At 36.5% G+C, this 23,781-nt stretch overlaps 1 protein-coding gene across 1 annotated transcript; it reads right to left on the bottom strand.

Moving 5' to 3' along the window:
* Positions 1-2,107: 2,107 nt before the first annotated feature.
* On the bottom strand, positions 2,108-22,528 carry vapb (VAMP (vesicle-associated membrane protein)-associated protein B and C). Its single transcript, XM_007244161.4, has 6 exons — positions 22,190-22,528; positions 9,288-9,440; positions 7,346-7,449; positions 6,639-6,719; positions 6,141-6,320; positions 2,108-5,446 (listed from the first exon to the last, which is right to left on the bottom strand). Exons 1-6 carry the CDS (start codon positions 22,245-22,247, stop codon positions 5,282-5,284), a joined length of 741 nt encoding a protein of 246 aa, XP_007244223.1. The 5' UTR covers positions 22,248-22,528; the 3' UTR covers positions 2,108-5,281.
* Between the last annotated feature and the right edge of the window lie 1,253 nt (positions 22,529-23,781).

A 23,781-nucleotide genomic window follows, 5' to 3' on the forward strand; every position in this document is an offset into this window, starting at 1 on the left:
ATTGTGGGCGAGCAGTGTTTTTTTTTTTCCCCCTTCTGAATAGGATGCGTTCAGGAGCATCATGGCTCCCATTAAAAATGATTTTACCTCAGACTACTCTAAAGTATATCCATGTCTAGTAGTAGTCTTGCCCGCTGTACAGTTTGTTATAGTGATTTTAGCATTGTGTACCCAGGTCCAGGTCCGGGGGTATCTTCCTAAAATTATTTTTTGCAATTCAGGATGTCTGCATCAGTGCCAAAATACAGGATGTAAATTATTATAAAGTCAGTTACATTAATTAAAATTGACATAAATTTTTATTACATTAATTCAGGGGGACTCAAAAGGTTTTAAATGAGAATTAGGTTGAATAACTGAGTGCTCCCTCTCTCTGGTATTCTCAGTGTGTCTTTGGCTCATTTTTAAGTTGGGAAATCTGCTGGTTTTATGTTCTGTACTCAACATGCACAGAATTCATTTGTTCCTATTTATTACTGCGAGTCCCTATAGAGGGAGATTTAGCTGTGTGTCGGTGTGTGTTCCTGAGAACTGGATCTGGATCAGAGTCAGCAGGGGACAGATTACTGCTCAGCACACCACAGGATTCCTCTCAGCTCCAGCCGGGATTCCCTGGATTAACATCAACCGGGAAGAACCTTGGTTCTTGTTTCTCATTCTTGGACTTGTTAAATCTGCTCCTCAGTACCAGTGGGACCAACATTCCTCCCCATATTCACACAGAACAAGACTTTTAGACAGACTCCACCACATATCACAAGCTTACAGGTTGTTGTGTGATATGTACTTTTGATTGTGGGAGAGTATACCTAATACTATACCTGGATTATTCTATAGAATTAGTATTAGTATTAGTGATATGATTAGAAATATATTCTTATTTTGTGTTTTTCCAAATAAAATAATCCCCCTAGGAAAAGCTTCCCAATAGGAATTGGGTCCTTTAAAAAAACTGTTATTTGGCCATCAAAAGTTATTTGTTTAATCCTAAAATATATTTTTAAAAGCATTTTTAAGATTTAATATTTCTATACACAGAAATCATATTTTGCCAGGTTAATCACAACTCATTTCTCTTTTAAAATGTACATTTTGATTTTCTAAAATTAATATAATAAATTAGCTTGATAATTTTCTAGTACATGACGTACAGCTTAAGCTTTACCTCTTTAAGCTACACTGCAAATAAGTAATTTTAACTAAAAATATTTATTGTTTAATTGAAGTCTTATTTCACTTATTTCATTTTGAGACTTTACAATTGCTTATTTTTAGAAATCTTACTAATAAAAAATGGCTAAATCCATGGGCTTGGATTTATTTATTTATTTTTTTTGCTTAATATGATAAATCTCAAATTTCATATATTTTGTCTAGTTTTTGCCAATGGATTTTTTGCACTTTATATTATTCATAATTGCTGAACATGCAGAAATAAATGAAAAATAAAACAATTTAAAGATGTTACTTTTTTTAAATGTTACTTTCTTAAAGGGGAAGTTCCCAAAAACATGTTTAAATAGATTGTCTATGAAAATAGCAAAAATGAACACCTTTTTTATACCTAATTATTTTTTTTAATAAAAAAAAAATATTTTTGTAATATTGTATTAATTCTTCAAAAAATGTAGTTAGTGTTTGTGTAAAATTTAAACAACTACGCTGCGACAGAACTTGATATATCAACTGATATTGACCCTAATACATAATGTATTGCTGCTTTAAATAATTTAACAAAAAATAACTAACACCATTTGAGCCTCTGAAGCAGACAAAAACAATACTAAAGGTAGGTTATAATATTCTTTTACATTGACTAGATATAAACCACCTTTACCTGCTGTGTGAACATAGCCTTGTGTTTGCATTGGGATAATGAGCTGCTAAATAAATACACTCAACATGTAAAAGGCCTGTTTATGTTGCATATCGAAGTAGTAATTTCATCACAAAAGCTACATATTTTTAATTCTTTCAGTAATAAAATCTTTTAAAAACAGCAGCAATTCATTTCACTTGGCAACTAGTCATTAGCATTGTGCACGAGCGTTCTGGCATTCCTGCACTTGGTGCTTAAAAAAATGAACAAAGGACATCACAAAAAGAGTTATGTCTGGGGCTTTATTGATTGAATTTATTAAGATGCTACATAGTCCAACAAAGTTGGGAGTTTCTTTTTACACCATAATAGACTACTTGACTAGGAATATCTTATTCATCTTAGATAGACTTAACTATTTATATACATACAAAATGTTCACCTTCTGCTTTATATCATCATCATAGTGAAGGTTTGGGGCACAAGGACATTTTTTTGTTTTGTTTTTTTTTTCCATTTTTCCTTTTCAGAGTTTTCATCAGCCAGTTCACTGGTGCATCAGCCTCCAAAGCCATCCATCCTATGCCACAGCTCTACAGCAAACCGCAGTTCATAAACTCATAAGTACGACTTACTCTACGACTACTCCCTGAACCTTAATCTCGCAAAACAAATGGTTAAAGTTTTAAGCTTCTCTGTTCTTAGTAATCGGTTGTAGTAGAAATGAGATGGCATACTGAAAGTATCGCCTTCAGGGGATAAAAAAGATGAACAGGACATCCCTCCACACACAGAAAAACCATGAGACAAAAACATCAGGTCACAAAATGGTCCCTTACAGTACAGTTCTCTTACTTATTTTTTTGTTAGATGTTATCATTTATGTCTCAAATACTGTGAAAAGGATGAAAGAACGAAGTGGATTCGTGGGAAGATACTGAGGAAACGTTTCTTCAGATGCAGTGCATTTCGTTCATAGAAACAGTGCTGTGCAATAAAATCTTTATTTATAACTTAGTTCAAAAAAATCATCAAAACAAAACAGAGGGCATGGAAGAAAGAAAAAAAGAAAGAAAGAATGGGGTGAGTAAAATGGTAGAGGGTAGTTAGGTCTTTACAGCCTAACGCAGCAGGATCAACCAGTGTAAGAACATACAACACAAAGAACTCACAAGGCAATCTGAGCCATGCATTTGTATCTGAAATCAGAACCAAGATGGCATGGCTTGACAACACATGAGCATGAGCGTGAGCAGTGCATGGGACAGGCCATTAGGGAGCTGAGAGTGTTTTTTAATGCTGTGGCACAAAACTGCAACAAATTTGATTAGCCAGCAGTATTGCACAAGAGATCGGAAGAGAGATTAATGGGATAGTGTCAGCTGTGGATCGGGTGTGTTTTCTGAAAAGAGCATCACAAGGCAAGAGGTCCTCAACTAAAGTTTTAAAATTTGCCGTTACTGAGAGTTACAGTAACCTAAAGCATTATTCTGACAGATCTCAGGCTTAATGATAGTTTTATAATTTGTAATAACTGTATGCAAATTTATCCCTAATTTATCTGAGCCAATTAACCCACCCACTCGTTTAGGCTATGTTCACATTACCAAGCTAAAGTGACTCAAATCTGATTTTTTTTTTTTTTTTCGCTCAATGTGGCTCAGATCTGATTTTTTTTCCATGGCTGTGTGAACGCGCTAATTTATTTATTTTGTTTAAATCAGATCTGAGCCACTTTCATATGTGGTCCTAAACTGGAAACATATTCGATTCATGAACATGCGACATGAATGTGAACGGTCAAATCAGAATTCATGCATCTATTTGCTTTTACGCATTAGCGCTACATGCTTCTTGTTGCAGCTGTGCAGCTGTAGCTGCAAAAAAAAACAGCAAAAGCAAACCGCCTGGCTATTTGTTTTTTTTCTTTTTCACCTCCTCAACCTGAGCATGAATTTCAGACCAGCTGTTTGCTGTTTCTCCACATATGAGCTGCTAAAGCATCCATTTCCCTTTATAAAGCTACGAGTCGTCTCTCAAATATGAGTTTTTTTTTTGTCGTTGGTGAAGAAGAAAACGTTTATACAGGTATTTATGTATATAAGTGAGACAGCGTTTCAGGGACAGATCTGATTTGAGCAACATGGCTTGTAATGTGAACGCGACCTAAGACTCCCTCCATCTTTTGAAATGCTCCCAACCCAACATTATTAGGATAAATACAGCAACATGCCTCCTCATCAGATGCATGTGAAATGAACCAATACCTCTTGCCTTTCAAACTGCCACTAATAAACACAACAGCAGCATCACCAGTCAGCCAACACTCTCTCAGGGGAAAGCGCTGGATCCACAGCTCTGATACATCAGCCAACAGATGCCTGTATCAGCCAGCGTCACAACGCGTATGATGAAGGGAGAGATCTGCCATCTACCCACCCAGAGAAAGCATGGTCAGTTGTGCTCTGATGGCGAAGCAGGGTAGCTGCATTATTTTATTATATCATATTATATTATATTATATATAGCTAAAACAAATAAAAACATAAATATCACATTTAAATTCACATGTAGCATAAATGAATGAACCGAGCGAGCAGTGCTGAAGGGCTGTGTGAGGCATAATTGTAGAGTTACAAAAGCAGCTCAAATTATTCAAATAAAACACTTCTTTGCTTGTGTTGGAGACATGCGATCAATCATCTAATCATCTTATCAACCCCCGCCCCCCACCCAAAAAATTTAAATAAGATAAGCCAAAAAAACAAAAGCAAAAAAAAAGAAATATTACATGTAATACTACCTTGATCGTAACAACAGAGAATTCGGTCTGTGCAAAGCTCAACACCGGGAGCATTGATTTCTTCATCTTGATTTAGTTTTTTTTTAATCATTTAGTAACAATAGCCCTGCACTCCCTCACTCCCAGGCTCCTCGCTGACATTTTAAATCTTAAATTACTTCATAAAGGAGGTCTGTGTTCAAGGACGGACGGATGCATACATAACACTTTATAGAGCTTTAGTGTTTCTACAGATAATAAGGAGCTTGCATTTGTAGCCCTCAATAAAAAAAGGGATAAAATAATCAACATTCCCCCAAATGCAGTTAAACATTTGTTGTACATCTAGGGTATCTGGTGTTATAAAACTCATTAGAACAGCTTAAATAGACTTTTCTTTACTTTAATCATTTTGGATGTAGGCCAGAACAATGCCATTATTGTTATAGTTTTGTAGGAACTGATTCAGCTTTCGTCTCCCCTTGAATGTTTATTTGCACATGAGATGAAATGAATGGTTTCTCCTTGTAAATGGTTTCCGTTAATTTGACCTTTTTAAACACTACCAAAATGATATGGCATTCCAATTGAAGAAAGAAAAAAAATCTGCATCCGCTGTTTTTTGTTTTGTTTGTATGTTTCATCCACAATGCATGCTGTTGCCGCTCCCTTCTCAACCTTTACAAGAGTAATTTGCCAACGATGACACCAATGACAAAGAAGAGCACAATAAGAGCGATCACCCTGATGCTCAAGCCTTCCTCCTTCACTGTAACTGATGAAGATGAAGAATGCTGAGCTGCCATCACTGTACTCTTCCTCATTCGCAGACCGTCATCTTCCTGCTGTGGTGATACAATAAGAAACAGATTGTGACCCTTTTTAAGCTAAATTTACATTAAAAAGACTCGTTATTCAATTACGATTGGATATTGAGAGTTTACACCTGGTATATTCATGTGAATAATATCTGGATTGTATCATGAGAAGATTTAAACCACAGAGATTTACACTTGGTAGCAGGGGTGGGTGATATGGTCCTAAAATACTAAAATCACGATCTTTCAAGACATTTTTGCAATAACAATCTTCATTGCAATATGAAATAAAACCCACTTTTTAACACAAATTAGAAATAGCACATGCAGTAGTATATACTGCTGTAACAACAATTAGTGTTAAAAGTTTTATTTTTCATATGCAAGTACACCAATTTTAAACACAAAAAATTAACTAATAATAATAAGATCTAAAATCTAAAAATCTACCAAAATTCTAAAATAGAATTTTACAGACCCACATGACTAGTGAGGTTCTGCATGTAAAGGAGTTTCAGTTCGTAAATGAGTCTTGAACAGACAGATGTGTTTACACTGCATTAACGAAATCACCTCCTGAAGTGGATTTAGTGATGGAACTTGAATGTAATTTAAATGCATTTCGGGTATGTTTACACTGGGTGCATTTTATGTGGCTTCACAATTCAGATTTTTTTTAGTCTAAGATGTTTCAGACCATTCTGGGTAACACAATGCTTACCCGAATCTGTTTGTTTTCTTCCCGTAGTCGTTGCACCTCCATCTGAAGTCTCTTACACTCCTCCATAATCCTCTTCACCTCTCCATCGTCCAGACTGGACACCATCGACTTCATGGACAACGTGGATGACTCGGATTTCAAAAGACTAGAGGACATCATCTTATTGCTGTCTATGTCATGCTGTTGATCCAAACACACATACATACAAAATCATCAGAAAATGTCATATCCAACCTGAGCCAACAACAAACTAATAATATGAATATTCTTTACAGTTTACAGTGACTGTACTGATGAAGGGGTCAAACCAAAATGAGATTTACAGCATTAGAATTATTGGTAATGATTATTTAATCATTCTAATATCATTAAATATAATACCCAGCACGACACACACCTAGTAAACTACAGTAAAAGTCCAATGTAATTTTTAATAACTTTCTAAGAAATTTTGTTTATGTAGATTAGCAAAAAATTAAAGAATATCAGCACCGCTACCGTTTTCTCATTGTCGATTGGCATGTCAAAGACACACCGCAGCTTAGAGTCCATCAGCTCCTCTGGCTTGGCCTCCTTCCACTGATCATGAAGAGGACGAGTAAAAAAAAAAACATAAAATTGTGAATTAGATTGGATTTAGGCCACTTTTACCCTGCGAGAAAATAGCCTTAGACTAAAGGCTTCATTACTACTGTGGTTTACGGTTCTCATCACAAAGTATTACAAACCAAACTGGTTCATGTGAACTGTGACAACTGCTCAGTCTGTATGTTTTCAATGCAGCCCTGTGCCAGATTTATTACTATAAATAATTATTACTATAAATCCACACTGCTATGTAATAGGATCTCTATCCCATTATTTCCCTCTGACCTCCTTAAGGCCCTATCTATAGATGCTTTATTTTTAACTTCTATTATTTTTGTACTTAACCTCTTCTATTATTTGCACTTCAATATTGTAAGTCGCTTTGGACAAAAGCGTCTGCCAAATGTAATGTAATGTAATGTAATGTAATAGGTTACACTGTTATAGATACATTTTGGCTATTAGCCCATATAGTAATTAATTAGTCCATCAATATGCATCCAGAACCGTAAGGCAGCAGCAATCATCCCTGATCCATTAAACCACTAGTTCTGGAGGTGTAACGCAACATTTGTAAATAGCAGGACCCTTTTTTCTGTTTCTGGATCAGTACTCACCACTCCCTCCATGTCAGTCATGTCAGGTGGAGCGATTAAAGACTGCACCATGAATTTGTGTTTGCTCTTCTCGTTGGGGTCATAATCAAAGGGCTGTAGCATCACTGCAACACACAGAAAGCAAATTTAAATCAAACAAATGGAGCCTTTATATGGCTTAATACACTGATGTTTAACAGTGATATATGAACACCAACCACTTAGCCCATATCCCAACATTTATCCCAAAATTCGAATAAAAATATTGTCATTTAGAGCATTTATTTGCAGAAAATGAGAAATGGCTGAAATAACAAAAAAGATACAGGGCTTTCAGACCTTAAATAATGCAAAGAAAAGAAAGTTCATATTCATTAAAGTTTTAAGAGTTCAATATTTAAGAGAAATCAATATTTGGTGGAATAACCTTGGTTTTTAGTCACAGTTTTCATTAATATAGGCATGTTCTCCTCCACCAGTCTTACACACTGCTTTTGGATAACTTTAGGCTGCTTTACTCCTGGTGCACAAATTCAAGCAGTTCAGTTTGGTGGTTTGATGGCTTGTGATCATCCATCTTCCTCTTGATTATATTCCAGAGGTTTTCAATTTGGTAAAATCATTTTAAAGTTGTCTCTTAATTTTGTCCAGAGCTGTATATATTTCTTTGTTAAACGTAAAGGAAACAATAGCTAGCACATCACATTAAATGGTGCTGCCTGTTAACAAACTGATTTAAAGTTGTAATCGAGAATCCCAAAAAAACATTGCTCAATTATATTAACTTATCATAACTGCATCTTAATTACACATGTACATACTTGTATTTATTGCCTGTGTCTATTGTACTTATTGTCTATTCACCTTGTGCTTTGTCTTGTACTAATGTCTTTCTGCACTACTGTCTACAGTATCTATTACTGTACCCGAGATCTAGCATAACATTCTTTTGTTGTATTGTAGAAGCAAGGATCAGTACAATGCAAAGTTGAATTAAATTGAAAAGTGACATTACAAAACTGAAGTCTAAAACTGCAATTTTATTACCGTTATTATTATTTTAAACTCATTTTGTTTGAATTGAATGAGATGTTTAGGGGAAAAACTAAACTAGCCTAAGAAAAAAAACCCATTTTACTATTTTACTCAGGCCTCACAGGATAGTATTAATTATAGATTGCAACCTCACAGTCCCCTCTGCTGGTCAGTGCCCCAAAGTCACAGCGAGGAACTCTAGATGCAACCATAGTTCTGGAATTCCAGTCTTACAGTGGAGAGTCTCTTGCTGACACAGACCAGTGTTGGCAAATTTCCCCTGAACTGCAGATTCACTTTATCAGCTGATTAATCAAACTCTGCTTAAGGTGAAGCTATTTCAGTATCCGAGTGAGAAAAAAGACTAAACTGAACAATCAATAGTCAATTTGACTTTATAAAGGGGTAAAAGTTATTTAACACACACAGCAACGTCACCCTTGAAACTTGGAAAGACCACACAGCTTAATGTTAGGAGTGGAAAAGTGCATTTATACTGAGCAGGTTTTGTCTGTTTTCAAGACATCTGAGTTTTATAAGTTTGTATTTTTTTTTTTTACATTAAATACATCTAAACCAGATATTTCAAGGTCTTTCTTTGCATTTTAGTGAGCCTTGTGCATTATATACCTACATAGTTTTTTTCAGCACCACAGGCTTCAAGAGTGGTTAAAATAACTGTATTTGTCTTACAGATCAAACTTGTTGTCACTATACTAGTAATTTTGATAAATTTAATTGCCGCTATACTGCTAATACTAAATATTGCCATATGGTATTACCAGCAGCAGCAGCATCTACTTTAATCACTGTTTTCAAGACTAGTTTTAATTCTCTAAATGAAAGTAAGTGTAACAGCACTATTAGCTACAGCTGGAGGTACAACATAAATGTATGTGTAAGTGTAAATCTAAGTTTAACTACATACCTGATACATTAATGGAGGTTCCAGCATCGATCACTCCACTGTTTGGCCGCACACAGTAGCGGCGTGGGGCAGTCGTCTTCACTTTAAAGCACACATTTCTGTCTGTGGGGTTAGCAAGCTTTAGGGTTGTGGTAACCACATCTGTAAATGGACCTGTTAACAGACAGATCAAGAAAGAAAACTTTTAAAAAATTACACTCCTAGCTTCCAAAGAAAGCTCTAAACTTGGGTGACTAATTGCATAGCAATTATAATTTGTGTACACCTGTATACATTGTCAGGTGTTATCTTGTGAATGAGGTTAAACACTGGTAATATGTCACAGAAAGCATTACAAGATCAGTATGTTGGATAATCACCACCACACCTCATCTAGAATTGGATGGAGCACCATCATTGCAGAGGACACAGTTTCACTGCTCCACAGTTCATTTGCTATCACACCATCCTACAAATCAGTTTATGTTTATCAGTTATCCGTTTATCTGCTTCAGAGAGTCCTATTCTAATGGCAAAACTTTTCTACAGGAACTAGACAAGCTGCATGTGTGCATTTGCACATCTGTGTCAACAATGGGAGAAAACCGGAAGCATTCATTATTTGTTTTAGTGACTATGTAGTAATAACTAGAAATATGTGTTTCCTAATGAAAATGTAAAATAAATATGCAGCTTAAGTGGTTCCCACATAAGCTATGGTATTCCCTGGTGGATTCTATGGTATTGCTACCCAGTTGCTTTGTATGGGCGTTGCTTTGTAGATGGTTAGGTGCTACTACTATAAAGCTGTTGGTTGCTAAGGTGTTGCCAGATGGCTGTTGCTAAGATGTTGCCAAGAGCTGTTACAGTACAGTTGGGGGGTTGCTAAGGTGTTGCTAGGTTGTTTCTGGTACACCATGGCAACCTCCTGAGTGGTTCCAAGTGTTTTCCAATTGGTAGTTAAAAGTGAAAAGGAATGAATGGCAGGAATGAGGGATGAAAAAAATGACAAACAGATAAGTATGGGCCAGTGTAGCTGTGGATAAGAGCTTGGGGACCTGCTCTGACAGAGTACATGAAGAGGAAGAAGAAAAAAAGACTAGGGATTTTTTTAGCTTTCAGTCAAGCTCATGCTGCGAGTCTGGAACTAGAAATGGAAACAGCAGATTTACTGCACTACTGAGTGCCATGATTTTTTTTTTAAATAGGTCATTTCATGTGAACAGTAATAAGACAGCTAGCTGTATTGCAAATCTAATAAAATCTAAAATAAAAAAGTAAAAAAATAAGGCCTCAAACGCAAAATTCAATCACTATCAGCACAATGAGGCCTAACAAGCATCTATGGGCTTCGTCAAAAACATGATGCAATACGATACAGAGCTGAGATATGGTAAAAACACACATAACATGGCTTATTATTGCTCATTTTGTCCGTATTTGGGCACATTCTTTGAAACTGACAGACAGGAATGGAATGAAGCAGTACCACTGGAAATCATGTTGGAATTAAACCTAAAGGTTTAAGATCTAAGGCCAAACTAACTCATTTATTCCAACGTAAAGGATGCATTACAACAGTCACTGCCCGAATACTTCATTTTTATTCATTAAAAGGACTATACAAAAAGCCTTTAATCATTTGACTGATCAGCCATGTATTGGCATTAGTCAATTTTTCGGCATGATCAACCAGTATTTAGCAAGATCATATGATAATTCACACGCAATTCGTAGGCAAGTCACAGGACTCAGCAGTTCCTTGTTTAAATGCTATAATAAATATGGAAATATGGACCTTGCAATCTGATCATATCGGACATATCTGGCTACTTTTAAAATGTGTAAAACTATCAAACCTTCCAGGGAAAAGCAAAAGTAAAGGGTTTTACCCCAAAAACCCATACACACAACGAAAGAACAGCACTCAGCCCACGCAAAAAGTGACTGGTCCAACTCGCTATGTGGCAATACACATTTCTTAAAATGAAAATAATCTAGTACTTTATTAGAGAGACAGAGAAGTCTCTTTTTCCCTTTTTAGTGCTCCAAAAAATAATCAACCATGATTGGATCCAAACTGTGGGTTTTATGCTTTATATCTGGTACACATGATAATACATATAAACTTAACTTGTTAAGAGATGTTTTAGAAATGTCAATAATACCGTACAATAACTCAGCACTCTAACCAAAGCTTAACTTTGGTTAACACATAACTGAGAAACAAAGCCAGTGCTGTATGTACATATATTTTCATTTTTTGACATTAGAGTCTTTAATATATTACATTTATTAAAGTAGTAATCTCAAAATTTTTAAGTTGAATGCTGGAGATTTCACCACACATATGCACACTAAACAAAGACTCAGTGTGTTTAAAACAGAGAAAAAAATATGACTAGGCTGGTAAGTAGGGTAGATAGTGTGGTTTGAGGCACAGAATTAGATCAGCCAATCAAAGGGGTCATGACCTGCTGCACCAATTAAGGCAGAAGGTATAATTGGAATACAAAGAGGCGAATATGGAACAAAATTCTGCCTCACATAAAAGTAAGTTCTTAATATTTAAAACCTTTTGACAGTGTGTAAACCATGGGGGCAATCTCACCTGTAACATATCCTAATGTTAGAGCTGCTAATTGTAATCCTGATTATTGATGAAACTGTGAACAATTCACAGTGATAAGAGAAATGGGGTTTCATTAAAATAATACACTCAAAAACCTGGGGTTTGTACTATATAAATGCCTACAGGCCTGTATGTTATGCTCTGCAGTCCGATAACAGAACATGACCAGATGTTTGGACAGTGAAAAGTAATGATGAGGTTGTTACAACCTTGTGACATTGGAGATGAAACATTTTTCACATGCAACTTTTGGACAAAGTTGTAGCAACCTTATAACGATGTAGACATCTATGTATGTAGGGGTGGGTGAACATTCAATTCTTAGATGCATCTTGATACAGGCATGGACGATTCTGAACTGGTTGGTAACACCAGCTGCCTAAGCAACCCTACTCAATTATAAATAAATATATACAAATACACAACGAGGCTGAAGTTGGTTTGATATTCGCAGCTCCAGATTCGTTTGGCTCGATATTCGCAGCCTCGTATTCCCCGGCTGAAGTTGGTTTGATATTCGCAGCTGCCGCTTCACTGAACCACCGTGAACTAAAGGGAGCGTTCACAAACACCCGCTGTTTATATTAAACACCTCACAGATCAACACTGAAGGAGATAGAATGAAGAAAAGCAGTACAGCTGTTTATTAACAATGTAAATATACAATATCTTATTAAATATAATTTTGTATATTGTAAAATATTTATTTTAATTACTGAATTCATAATTATATATTACAATAAATAATTAAATATATATTTAATAAAATTATATTTTAAAAGCCATTGCGCTTAAAAAATATGAGGCAGATGTTCAAGTGTGATTTTGAAGAACTTTTTCATGTTGGGCCAGACCAAATACACATGATCTGAAGAGTACTAGTCTTCTTCTTTAAGAAAAACCTGGAATTAGCCTGGCCCAAGCTGATTTTATACTTTAAAATGAACTGGCAACATAGCATACCAATCCATAATGCACAATTTTTTTTATGTAAAGCTTTTGTTCTAGTGTGATTTTGAAGGACTTTTTCATCTTGGGCCAGACCAAATACACATGATCTGAAGAGTACTAGTCTTCTTCTTTAAGGAAAACCTGGAATTAGCCTGGCCCAAGCTGATTTTATACTTTAAAATTAACTGGCAACATGGCCTACCGATCCATAAGGCAGAAAAAAGTTTAATTTAAAGCTGATGTTCTAGTGTGATTTTGAAGGACTTTTTAATCTTGGGCCAGACCAAATACACATGATCTGAAGAGTACTAGTCTTCTTCTTTAAGGAAAACCTGGAATTAGCCTGGCCCGAGCTGATTTTATACTTTAAAATGAACTGGCAACATGGAATACCGATCCATAATGCACAAAGAAATTGAATGTAAAGCTGATGTTCTAGTGTGATTTTGAAGAACTTTTTCATGTTGGGCCAGAACAAATACACATGATCTGAAGAGTACTAGTCTTCTACTTTAAGGAAAACCTGGAATTAGCCTGGCCCAAGCTGATTTTATACTTTAAAATGAACTGGCAACATAGCATACCAATCCATAATGCACAATTTTTTTTATGTAAAGCTGATGTTCTAGTGTGATTTTGAAGGACTTTTTCATCTTGGGCCAGACCAAATACACATGATCTGAAGAGAACTAGTCTTCTACTTTAAGGAAAACCTGGAATTAGCCTGGCCCAAGCTGATTTTATACTTTAAAATGAACTGGCAACATGGCCTACCGATCCATAATGCACAAAGAAATTGAATATAAAGCTGATGTTCTAGTGTGATTTTGAAGGACTTTTTAATCTTGGGCCAGAACAAATACACATGATCTGAAGAGAACTAGTCTTCTACTTTAAGGAAAACCTGGAATTAGCCTGGCCCAAGCTGATTTTATACTTTAAAATGAACTGGCAACATAGCATACCAATCCATAATGCACAATTTTTTTTATGTAAAGCTGATGTTCTAGTGTGATTTTGAAGGACTTTTTCATCTTGGGCCAGACCAAATACACATGATCTAAAGAGTACTAGTCTTCTACTTTAGGGAAAGCCTGGAGTTAGCCTGGCCCAAGCTGATTTTATACTTTAAAATTAACTGGCAACATGGCCTACCGATCCATAATGCACAAAAAAATTGAATATAAAGCTGATGTTCTAGTGTGATTTTGAAGGACTTTTTAATCTTGGGCCAGACCAAATACACATGATCTGAAGAGTACTAGTCTTCTACTTTAAGGAAAACCTGGAAATAGCCTGGCCCGAGCTGATTTTATACTTTAAAATGAACTTGCAACATAGCATACCGATCCATAATGCACAATTTTTTTTATGTAAAGCTGATGTTCCAGTGTGATTTTGAAGGACTTTTTCATATTGGGCCAGACCAAATACACATGATCTGAAGAGCACTAGTCTTCTACTTTAAGGAAAACCTGGAAATAGCTTGGCCCAAGCTGATTTTATACTTTAAAATGAACTGGCAACATGGAATACCGATCCATAATGCACAAAGAAATTGAATATAAAGCTGATGTTCTAGTGTGATTTTGAAGGACTTTTTAATCTTGGGCCAGAACAAATACACATGATCTGAAGAGAACTAGTCTTCTACTTTAAGGAAAACCTGGAATTATCCTGGCCCGAGCTGATTTTATACTTTAAAATGAACTGGCAACATGGAATACCGATCCATAAGGCAGAAAAAAGTTTAATTTAAAGCTGATGTTCTAGTGTGATTTTCAAGGACTTTTTAATCTTGGGCCAGACCAAATACACATGATCTGAAGAGAACTAGTCTTCTACTTTAAGGAAAACCTGGAAATAGCTTGGCCCAAGCTGATTTTATACTTTAAAATGAACTGGCAACATGGAATACCGATCCATAATGCACAAAGAAATTGAATATAAAGCTGATGTTCTAGTATGATTTTGAAGGACTTTTTAATCTTGGGCCAGAACAAATACACATGATCTGAAGAGAACTAGTCTTCTACTTTAAGGAAAACCTGGAATTAGCCTGGCCCGAGCTGATTTTATACTTTAAAATGAACTGGCAACATAGCATACCGATCCATAATGCACATTTTTTTTTATGTAAAGCTGATGTTCCAGTGTGATTTTGAAGGACTTTTTCATATTGGGCCAGACCAAATACACATGATCTAAAGAGTACTAGTCTTCTACTTTAGGGAAAGCCTGGAATTAGCCTGGCCCAAGCTGATTTTATACTTTAAAATTAACTGGCAACATGGCCTACCGATCCATAATGCACAAAAAAAATGAATGTAAAGCTGATGTTCTAGTGTGATTTTGAAGGACTTTTTAATCTTGGGCCAGACCAAATACACATGATCTGAAGAGTACTAGTCTTCTACTTTAAGGAAAGCCTGGAATTAGCCTGGCCCAAGCTGATTTTATACTTTAAAATGAACTGGCAACATGGTATAACGAGCCATAATGCACAATTTTTTTTATGTAATGCTGATGTTCTAGTGTGATTTTGAAGGACTTTTTAATCTTGGGCCAGACCAAATACACATGATCTGAAGAGTACTAGTCTTCTTCTTTAAGGAAAACCTGGAATTAGCCTGGCCCGAGCTGATTTTATACTTTAAAATGAACTGGCAACATGGAATAACGATCCATAAAGCACAATTTTTTTATGTAAAGTTGATGTTCCAGTGTGATTTTGAAGGACTTTTAATCTTGGGCCAGAACAAATACACATGATCTGAAGAGTACTAGTCTTCTACTTTAAGGAAAACCAGGAATTAGCCTTGCCCGAGCTGATTTTAGACTGCACAATTAATTGGCAACATGGCAGCACAAAAAAAATATTATTTAAAGCTGATATTCCAGTATGATTTTGGACTTTTTTTTCAGACCAAATACACATGAGATGAAGTGTTCTGGTATTCTCAAAATCAATGCTTTATATTCATTATTTCTGTGCAAAATGGCTTTCATGTCATGTTGCCAATTCATTTTAAAGTATAAAATTAGCTTGGGCCAGGCTAATTCCAGGTTTTCCTTAAAGTAGAAGACTAGTTCTCTTCAGATCATGTGTATTTGTTCTGGCCCAAGATTAAAAAATTCTTCAAAATTGTACTGGAACAGTGGCTTTTTTTGTGCAAAATGGCTCGTTATACCATGTTGCCAGCTCATTTTAAAGTATAAAATCAGCTCGGGCCAGGCTAATTCCAGGTTTTTCTTAAAGTAGAAGACTAGTACTCTTCAGATCATGTGTATTTGGTCTGGCCTAAGATGAAAAAGTCCTTCAAAATCACACTAGAACATCAGCTTTACATAAAAACAATTGTGCATTATGGATCCGTATTCCATGTTGCCAGTTCATTTTAAAGTATAAAATCAGCTCGGGCCAGGCTAATTCCAGGTTTTTCTTAAAGTAGAAGACTAGTTCTCTTCAGATCATGTGTATTTGTTCTGGCCCAAGATTAAAAAGTCCTTCAAAATCACACTAGAACATCAGCTTTATATTCATTTTTTTGTGCATTATGGATCGGTAGGCCATGTTGCCAGTTAATTTTAAAGTATAAAATCAGCTCGGGCCAGGCTAATTCCAGGTTTTCCTTAAAGTAGAAGACTAGTACTCTTCAGATCATGTGTATTTGTTCTGGCCCAAGATTAAAAGTCCTTCAAAATCACACTAGAACATCAGCTTTATATTCAATTTTTTTGTGCATTATGGATCGGTATTCCATATTGCCAATTCATTTTAAAGTATAAAATCAGCTCGGGCCAGGCTAATTCCAGGTTTTCCTTAAAGTAGCAGACTAGTTCTCTTCAGATCATGTGTATTTGTTCTGGCCCAAGATTAAAAAGTCCTTCAAAATCACACTAGAACATCAGCTTTATATTCAAATTTTCTGTGCATTATGGCTCGTTATACCATATTGCCAGTTAATTTTAAAGTATAAAATCAGCTCGGGCCAGGCTAATTCCAGGTTTTCCTTAAAGAAGAAGACTAGTACTCTTCAGATCATGTGTATTTGTTCTGGCCCAAGATGAAAAAGTCTTTCAAAATCACACTAGAACATCAGCTTTACATAAAAAAACTTGTGAATTATGGCACGTTATACCATGTTGCCAGTTCATTTTAAAGTATAAAATCAGCTCGGGCCAGGCTAATTCCAGGTTTTCCTTAAAGTAGCAGACTAGTTCTCTTCAGATCATGTGTATTTGTTCTGGCCCAAGATTAAAAAGTCCTTCAAAATCACACTAGAACATCAGCTTTATATTACATTTTTTTGTGCATTATGGATCGTTATTCCATGTTGCCAGTTCATTTTAAAGTATAAAATCAGCTCGGGCCAGGCTAATTCCAGGTTTTCCTTAAAGAAGAAGACTAGTTCTCTTCAGATCATGTGTATTTGTTCTGGCCCAAGATTAAAAAGTCCTTCAAAATCACACTAGAGCATCAGCTTTATATTAAATTTTTTTGTGCATTATGGATCCGTATTCCATGTTGCCAGTTCATTTTAAAGTATAAAATCAGCTCGGGCCAGGCTAATTCCAGGTTTTTCTTAAAGTAGCAGACTAGTTCTCTTCAGATCATGTGTATTTGTTCTGGCCCAAGATTAAAAAGTCCTTCAAAATCACACTAGAACATCAGCTTTATATTCATTTTTTTTGTGCATTATGGATCGGTAGGCCATGTTGCCAGTTAATTTTAAAGTATAAAATCAGCTCGGGCCAGGCTAATTCCAGGTTTTCCTTAAAGTAGAAGACTAGTACTCTTCAGATCATGTGTATTTGTTCTGGCCCAAGATTAAAAAGTCCTTCAAAATCACACTAGAACATCAGCTTTATATTCAATTTTTTTGTGCATTATGGATCGGTATTCCATATTGCCAATTCATTTTAAAGTATAAAATCAGCTCGGGCCAGGCTAATTCCAGGTTTTCCTTAAAGTAGCAGACTAGTTCTCTTCAGATCATGTGTATTTGTTCTGGCCCAAGATTAAAAAGTCCTTCAAAATCACACTAGAACATCAGCTTTATATTCAAATTTTCTGTGCATTATGGCTCGTTATACCATATTGCCAGTTAATTTTAAAGTATAAAATCAGCTCGGGCCAGGCTAATTCCAGGTTTTCCTTAAAGAAGAAGACTAGTACTCTTCAGATCATGTGTATTTGTTCTGGCCCAAGATGAAAAAGTCTTTCAAAATCACACTAGAACATCAGCTTTATATTCAATTTTTTTGTGCATTATTGATCGGTAGGCCATGTTGCCAGTTAATTTTAAAGTATAAAATCAGCTTGGGCCAGGCTAATTCCAGATTTTCCTTAAAGTAGAAGACTAGTACTCTTCAGATCATGTTTATTTGGTCTGGCCCAAGATTAAAAAGTCCTTCAAAATCACACTAGAACATCAGCTTTATATTCAATTTTTTTGTGCATTATGGATCGTTATTCCATGTTGCCAGTTCATTTTAAAGTATAAAATCAGCTCGGGCCAGGCTAATTCCAGGTTTTCCTTAAAGAAGAAGACTAGTACTCTTCAGATCATGTGTATTTGGTCTGGCCCAAGATTAAAAAGTCCTTCAAAATCACACTAGAACATCAGCTTTATATTCAATTTTTTTGTGCATTATGGATCGTTATTCCATGTTGCCAGTTAATTTTAAAGTATAAAATCAGCTCGGGCCAGGCTAATTCCAGGTTTTCCTTAAAGAAGAAGACTAGTTCTCTTCAGATCATGTGTATTTGTTCTGGCCCAAGATTAAAAAGTCCTTCAAAATCACACTAGAACATCAGCTTTATATTAAATTTTTTTGTGCATTATGGATCGTTATTCCATGTTGCCAGTTAATTTTAAAGTATAAAATCAGCTCGGGCCAGGCTAATTCCAGGTTTTCCTTAAAGAAGAAGACTAGTACTCTTCAGATCATGTGTATTTGGTCTGGCCCAAGATTAAAAAGTCCTTCAAAATCACACTAGAACATCAGCTTTATATTCAATTTTTTTGTGCATTATGGATCGTTATTCCATGTTGCCAGTTCATTTTAAAGTATAAAATCAGCTCGGGCCAGGCTAATTCCAGGTTTTCCTTAAAGAAGAAGACTAGTACTCTTCAGATCATGTGTATTTGGTCTGGCCCAAGATGAAAAAGTCTTTCAAAATCACACTAGAACATCAGCTTTACATAAAAAAAACTGTGCATTATGGATCGGTATGCTATGTTGCCAGTTCATTTTAAAGTATAAAATCAGCTTGGGCCAGGCTATTTCCAGGCTTTCCTTAAAGTAGAAGACTAGCACTCTTTAGGTCATGTGTATTTGGTCTGGCCCAAGATGAAAAAGTCCTTCAAAATCACACTAGAACATCAGCTTTACATAAAAACAATTGTGCATTATGGATCGGTATGCTATGTTGCCAGTTCATTTTAAAGTATAAAATCAGCTCGGGCCAGGCTAATTCCAGGTTTTCCTTAAAGTAGAAGACTAGTACTCTTCAGATCATGTGTATTTGTTCTGGCCCAAGATTAAAAAGTCCTTCAAAATCACACTAGAACATCAGCTTTATATTCAATTTTTTTGTGCATTATGGATCGTTATTCCATGTTGCCAGTTTCATTTTAAAGTATAAAATCAGCTCGGGCCAGGCTAATTCCAGGTTTTCCTTAAAGTAGAAGACTAGTACTCTTCAGATGATGTGTATTTGTTCTGGCCCAAGATTAAAAATTCTTTCAAAATCACACTGGAACATCAGCTTTATATTAAGTTTTTTTTGTGCATTATGGATCGGTATTCCATGTTGCCAGTTCATTTTAAAGTATAAAATCAGCTCGGGCCAGGCTAATTCCAGGTTTTCCTTAAAGTAGAAGACTAGTACTCTTCAGATCTTGTGTATTTGTTCTGGCCCAAGATGAAAAAGTCCTTCAAAATCACACTGGAACATCAGCTTTACATAAAAAAAATTGTGCTTTATGGATCGGTATTCCATGTTTCCAGTTCATTTTAAAGTATAAAATCAGCTCGGGCCAGGCTAATTCCAGGTTTTCCTTAAAGTAGAAGACCAGTACTCTTCAGATGATGTGTATTTGTTCTGGCCCAAGATGAAAAAGTTCTTCAAAATTGTACTGGAACAGTGGCTTTTTTGTGCAAAATGGCTCGTTATACCATGTTGCCAGTTCATTTTAAAGTATAAAATCTGCTCGGGCCAGGCTAATTCCAGGTTTTCCTTAAAGTAGAAGACTAGTACTCTTTAGATCATGTGTATTTGGTCTGGCCCAAGATTAAAAAGTCCTTCAAAATCACACTAGAACATCAGCTTTATATTCAATTTTTTTGTGCATTATGGATCGGTATTCCATGTTGCCAGTTCATTTTAAAGTATAAAATCAGCTCGGGCCAGGCTAATTCCAGGTTTTCCTTAAAGTAGAAGACTAGTACTCTTCAGATGATGTGTATTTGGTCTGGCCCAAGATTAAAAAAGTCTTTCAAAATCACACTGGAACATCAGCTTTATATTCAATTTTTTTGTGCATTATGGATCGGTATTCCATGTTGCCAGTTCATTTTAAAGTATAAAATCAGCTCGGGCCAGGCTAATTCCAGGTTTTCCTTAAATTAGAAGAATAGAACTCTTCAGATCATGTGTATTTGTTCTGGCCCAACATGAAAAAGTTCTTCAAAATCACACTTGAACATCTGCCTTATATTTTTTGAGAGCAATGGCTTTTAAAATATAATTTCATTAAATATATATTTTTATTATTTATTATAATATATAATTATAAATTCAGTAATTAAATATTTTACAATATACAATTGGCTCCGGACAGGATAATGCCAGGTTTTCTTGAAAGTAGGAGGCTAAATCTCTATTTCAGATATTTTTGACTCAGGAAATGAATGAATTACACTAGAACAGCAAATTCATGTTGTAAGTAAAACTGGAGAAAATAAGTGATGGAAGGTCGTGTATATAAAATTACATTTAATAAGATATTGTATATTTACATTGTTAATAAACAGCTGTACTGCTTTTCTTCATTCTATCTCCTTCAGTGTTGATCTGTGAGGTGTTTAATATAAACAGCGGGTGTTTGTGAACGCTCCCTTTAGTTCACGGTGGTTCAGTGAAGCTGCAGCTGCGAATATCAAACCAACTTCAGCCGGGGAATACGAGGCTGCGAATATCGAGCCAAACGAATCTGGAGCTGCGAATATCAAACCAACTTCAGCCTCGTAAATACACACAACTATAGCTAGCTAACATATATAAACCAGTTGGTTACATATCCAACAATCTAGATTAGCTAGCTAGGTTAACATAACTAGCCGGTCTATCCCTCATTCTCCTTACTGATGTTTGATATTAATCAATAAAATCTTATTGTGACAAGCCTAGGTGAGGTTTGGGGTCCATTAAACAACTTTTCAGAGAATAGAGCATTAAGAGAGTTTATGTAAGATTACATGAATTATTAAGCATCAATATTTAAGGGAACATTTAAGGGTTTCCCTAAAGAAAATACTTAGATAACGCTTAGCTTAAGGCATTTTTTTTGCAACACACTTACCTTTAAGGAATTGTTAAGGGCATTCTTAATGGAAACAACTAAATTAGCTAATGCAACCAGGCACAGGCCCTGAAAGCCTAGCTAGCTAGCTAGCTAACATAGGCAGGTATGGATTATTTTATTCAGTTTTATTACTGAAAGACTAAACTGACTGAGTTCATACGTTTGAGTGGATGGAGAGGCCTAGTTTGCCAGGGTTAGTTAAAACTATCTAAGATAGTAACACCAGCTGTCTAGTCAAACCTGCTCCATTATAAATAAATATATAACTCAACTGTTACACACACAACTACAGCTATAGCTAACCTATACAAGCTAACGTTAGCTAACTAACTTAACAATTTATTAGCATTAGGTTAGCTGAGATAACGTTAGCTGCTGCAGGTTAAGCTCTCCACAGCAAGCTGTCTATTCCTCATTCTCCTGTTACTGTAACGTTACTGAACTGAAGTGAAGTGAAGGGCGTTGGGGCGCTGGATGTCAACCTAGCAAGCAAGCTAACCTAACGTTAGCTATTAGCTAAGTTAGCTAAACAACACAGCTCGCCATCCACTAAGCTAACCTAGCCGGCTAGCTATCTAGCTAGCTTGTACCGTTACAGGACCGAGGCCTATCATGAACGCCATCTCGCAGTACCCCCCTCCCACCCAAAAATACCCACCCTACCTCGCCCCCTTCAAAACACACGAAGCCCTGCGTGCTGCCCCGCGCCTGCACAGCCCCCCACCCAGCCCGGGCGGGCGTCTTACCCCGGAATTTGAGCTCGTGTTGAGGTTCCAGAAGCAGGACCTGCTCCGGCCTGGCCATATCCCAGCGATTCGGACGGCGCTACTGAAAGACACACACACACGAACCAGCAGCCCTCGCAGACTCTCTACTATTCACTCGCTGCCTGCGCACACAGCGCTAATAACTCGCTAACGCTAGCCGGGTTTATAACTACAGAAACCGACGATATTTTTAAGCCACGTCCGGTTGAATAAAACTAGCTGTCCTGCTGAAAAACAGTGAGTTCAGGGCGCTGCTGCTAGGTTAGCTACCCTATGTTGTGATGCAGCAGGAAAGCGGGCTGAGGGAGAGAGAGAGAGGGAGAGAGCGAGGCTGGCTGGGAGTGACGTCACGCCGCCTGCACCAGCAGCCACTCAGCGGCTGATGTGATGCCAGAGTGGGGAATGGTGGTGGTAACCTATATGGGATATCTTATCTTAGCCTCAGACATTTAAACCCCTGTGTACAAGGGTGTCCGTCATTAATCTGACACTGTTACAGGGCCCAGGCATCAGGTTATCAGAATGTTTTTGCCACTTAAGAGTGTGCACGAGGCAATACATCACATTGCATTACATTACATTAGGATCAATACAAAAAGTCAAGTCAAGTCAACTACACTGCCTGGTCAAAAAAATTATAAGTAAATAAGTCACCACCTGGATTTATGTAAGTAAATGATGTGGGGTTGATGGTTGATGCTGCTGCAGTTGGTCTGCAGGTCTGGGTTCAGCAACAGTTTGTGCTGAAAGAATGATGTCAGCTGACTGCTACCTGAATATATGCTGAATATTCCAGACCAGGTTATTCCATCAATGGAAGATTTTTTCTTCCCTGATGATACACACGGCAATATTCCAAGATGACAATGCCAAACTGCATCATCAATGCTGCTGCAAGATCTTGGTGATAAATTAATGCAACACTGTATTGAAAATAATCTTGTGACATTGCAGAAGAGAGATTATCGATACGACGCAAAAGCGAATGCATGCCGCAATCAAAGCTAAAGGCTGTCCAACGAAATATAGGTGTGTGTAACCTTTTTTGTCATTGTTGTTGGACCGCCTTTAGGTTTGATTGTGACATGCATACGCTGTGGTAGCTTCTGCGATGTCACAAGATTTAATTCAATCCAGTGTTGCATTAATTTTGCACCATTTGCAACCATTTCTAAAACAGATTGTCCAGTCTCTATAAAGAAGTATTGCTTATTTGAAGGGGATTCTCAGCAGCAGATAAACATACATGTATTGGCACCATGCCTAATGCCATGCCTGGCGTAGAGGGATATAAAGCTCCTCTACATTAAGCTGTGGAGCAGTGGATCTGTGTTCTCTGGATTGATGGAGTTGCATCAATGGAACTTGGCTGGAAGTTACAGATGAGGTGGTGATCATCCAATATCCTGATCTCACTAATGTTCTTTCTGCTGAATGCAATCAAATCATCATAGCGATTCTATTGAAAGAAACAATGAATGATCAGGTGGGCCAACACTTTTGTTCATGCAGTGTATTAACATCAGGATAGCAGTATATTGTAGGCTGTGTTTGAGTGTATTAGTGTCACC

Source organism: Astyanax mexicanus, chromosome 5, assembly GCF_023375975.1.
Source record: "Astyanax mexicanus isolate ESR-SI-001 chromosome 5, AstMex3_surface, whole genome shotgun sequence".
Lineage (NCBI taxonomy): Eukaryota > Metazoa > Chordata > Actinopteri > Characiformes > Acestrorhamphidae > Astyanax > Astyanax mexicanus.

Coding starts and splice junctions, on each gene's coding strand:
- vapb (XM_007244161.4), bottom strand. CDS start 22,247: ATGGCCAGGCCGGAGCAGGTCCTGCTTCTGGAACCTCAACACGAGCTC. Junction 9,441..22,189: donor ACACGAGCTCAAATTCCGGG/GTAAGACGCCCG, acceptor GTCTGTTAACAG/GTCCATTTACAGATGTGGTT. Junction 5,447..6,140: donor AAGAAAACAAACAGATTCGG/GTAAGCATTGTG, acceptor GTATCACCACAG/CAGGAAGATGACGGTCTGCG.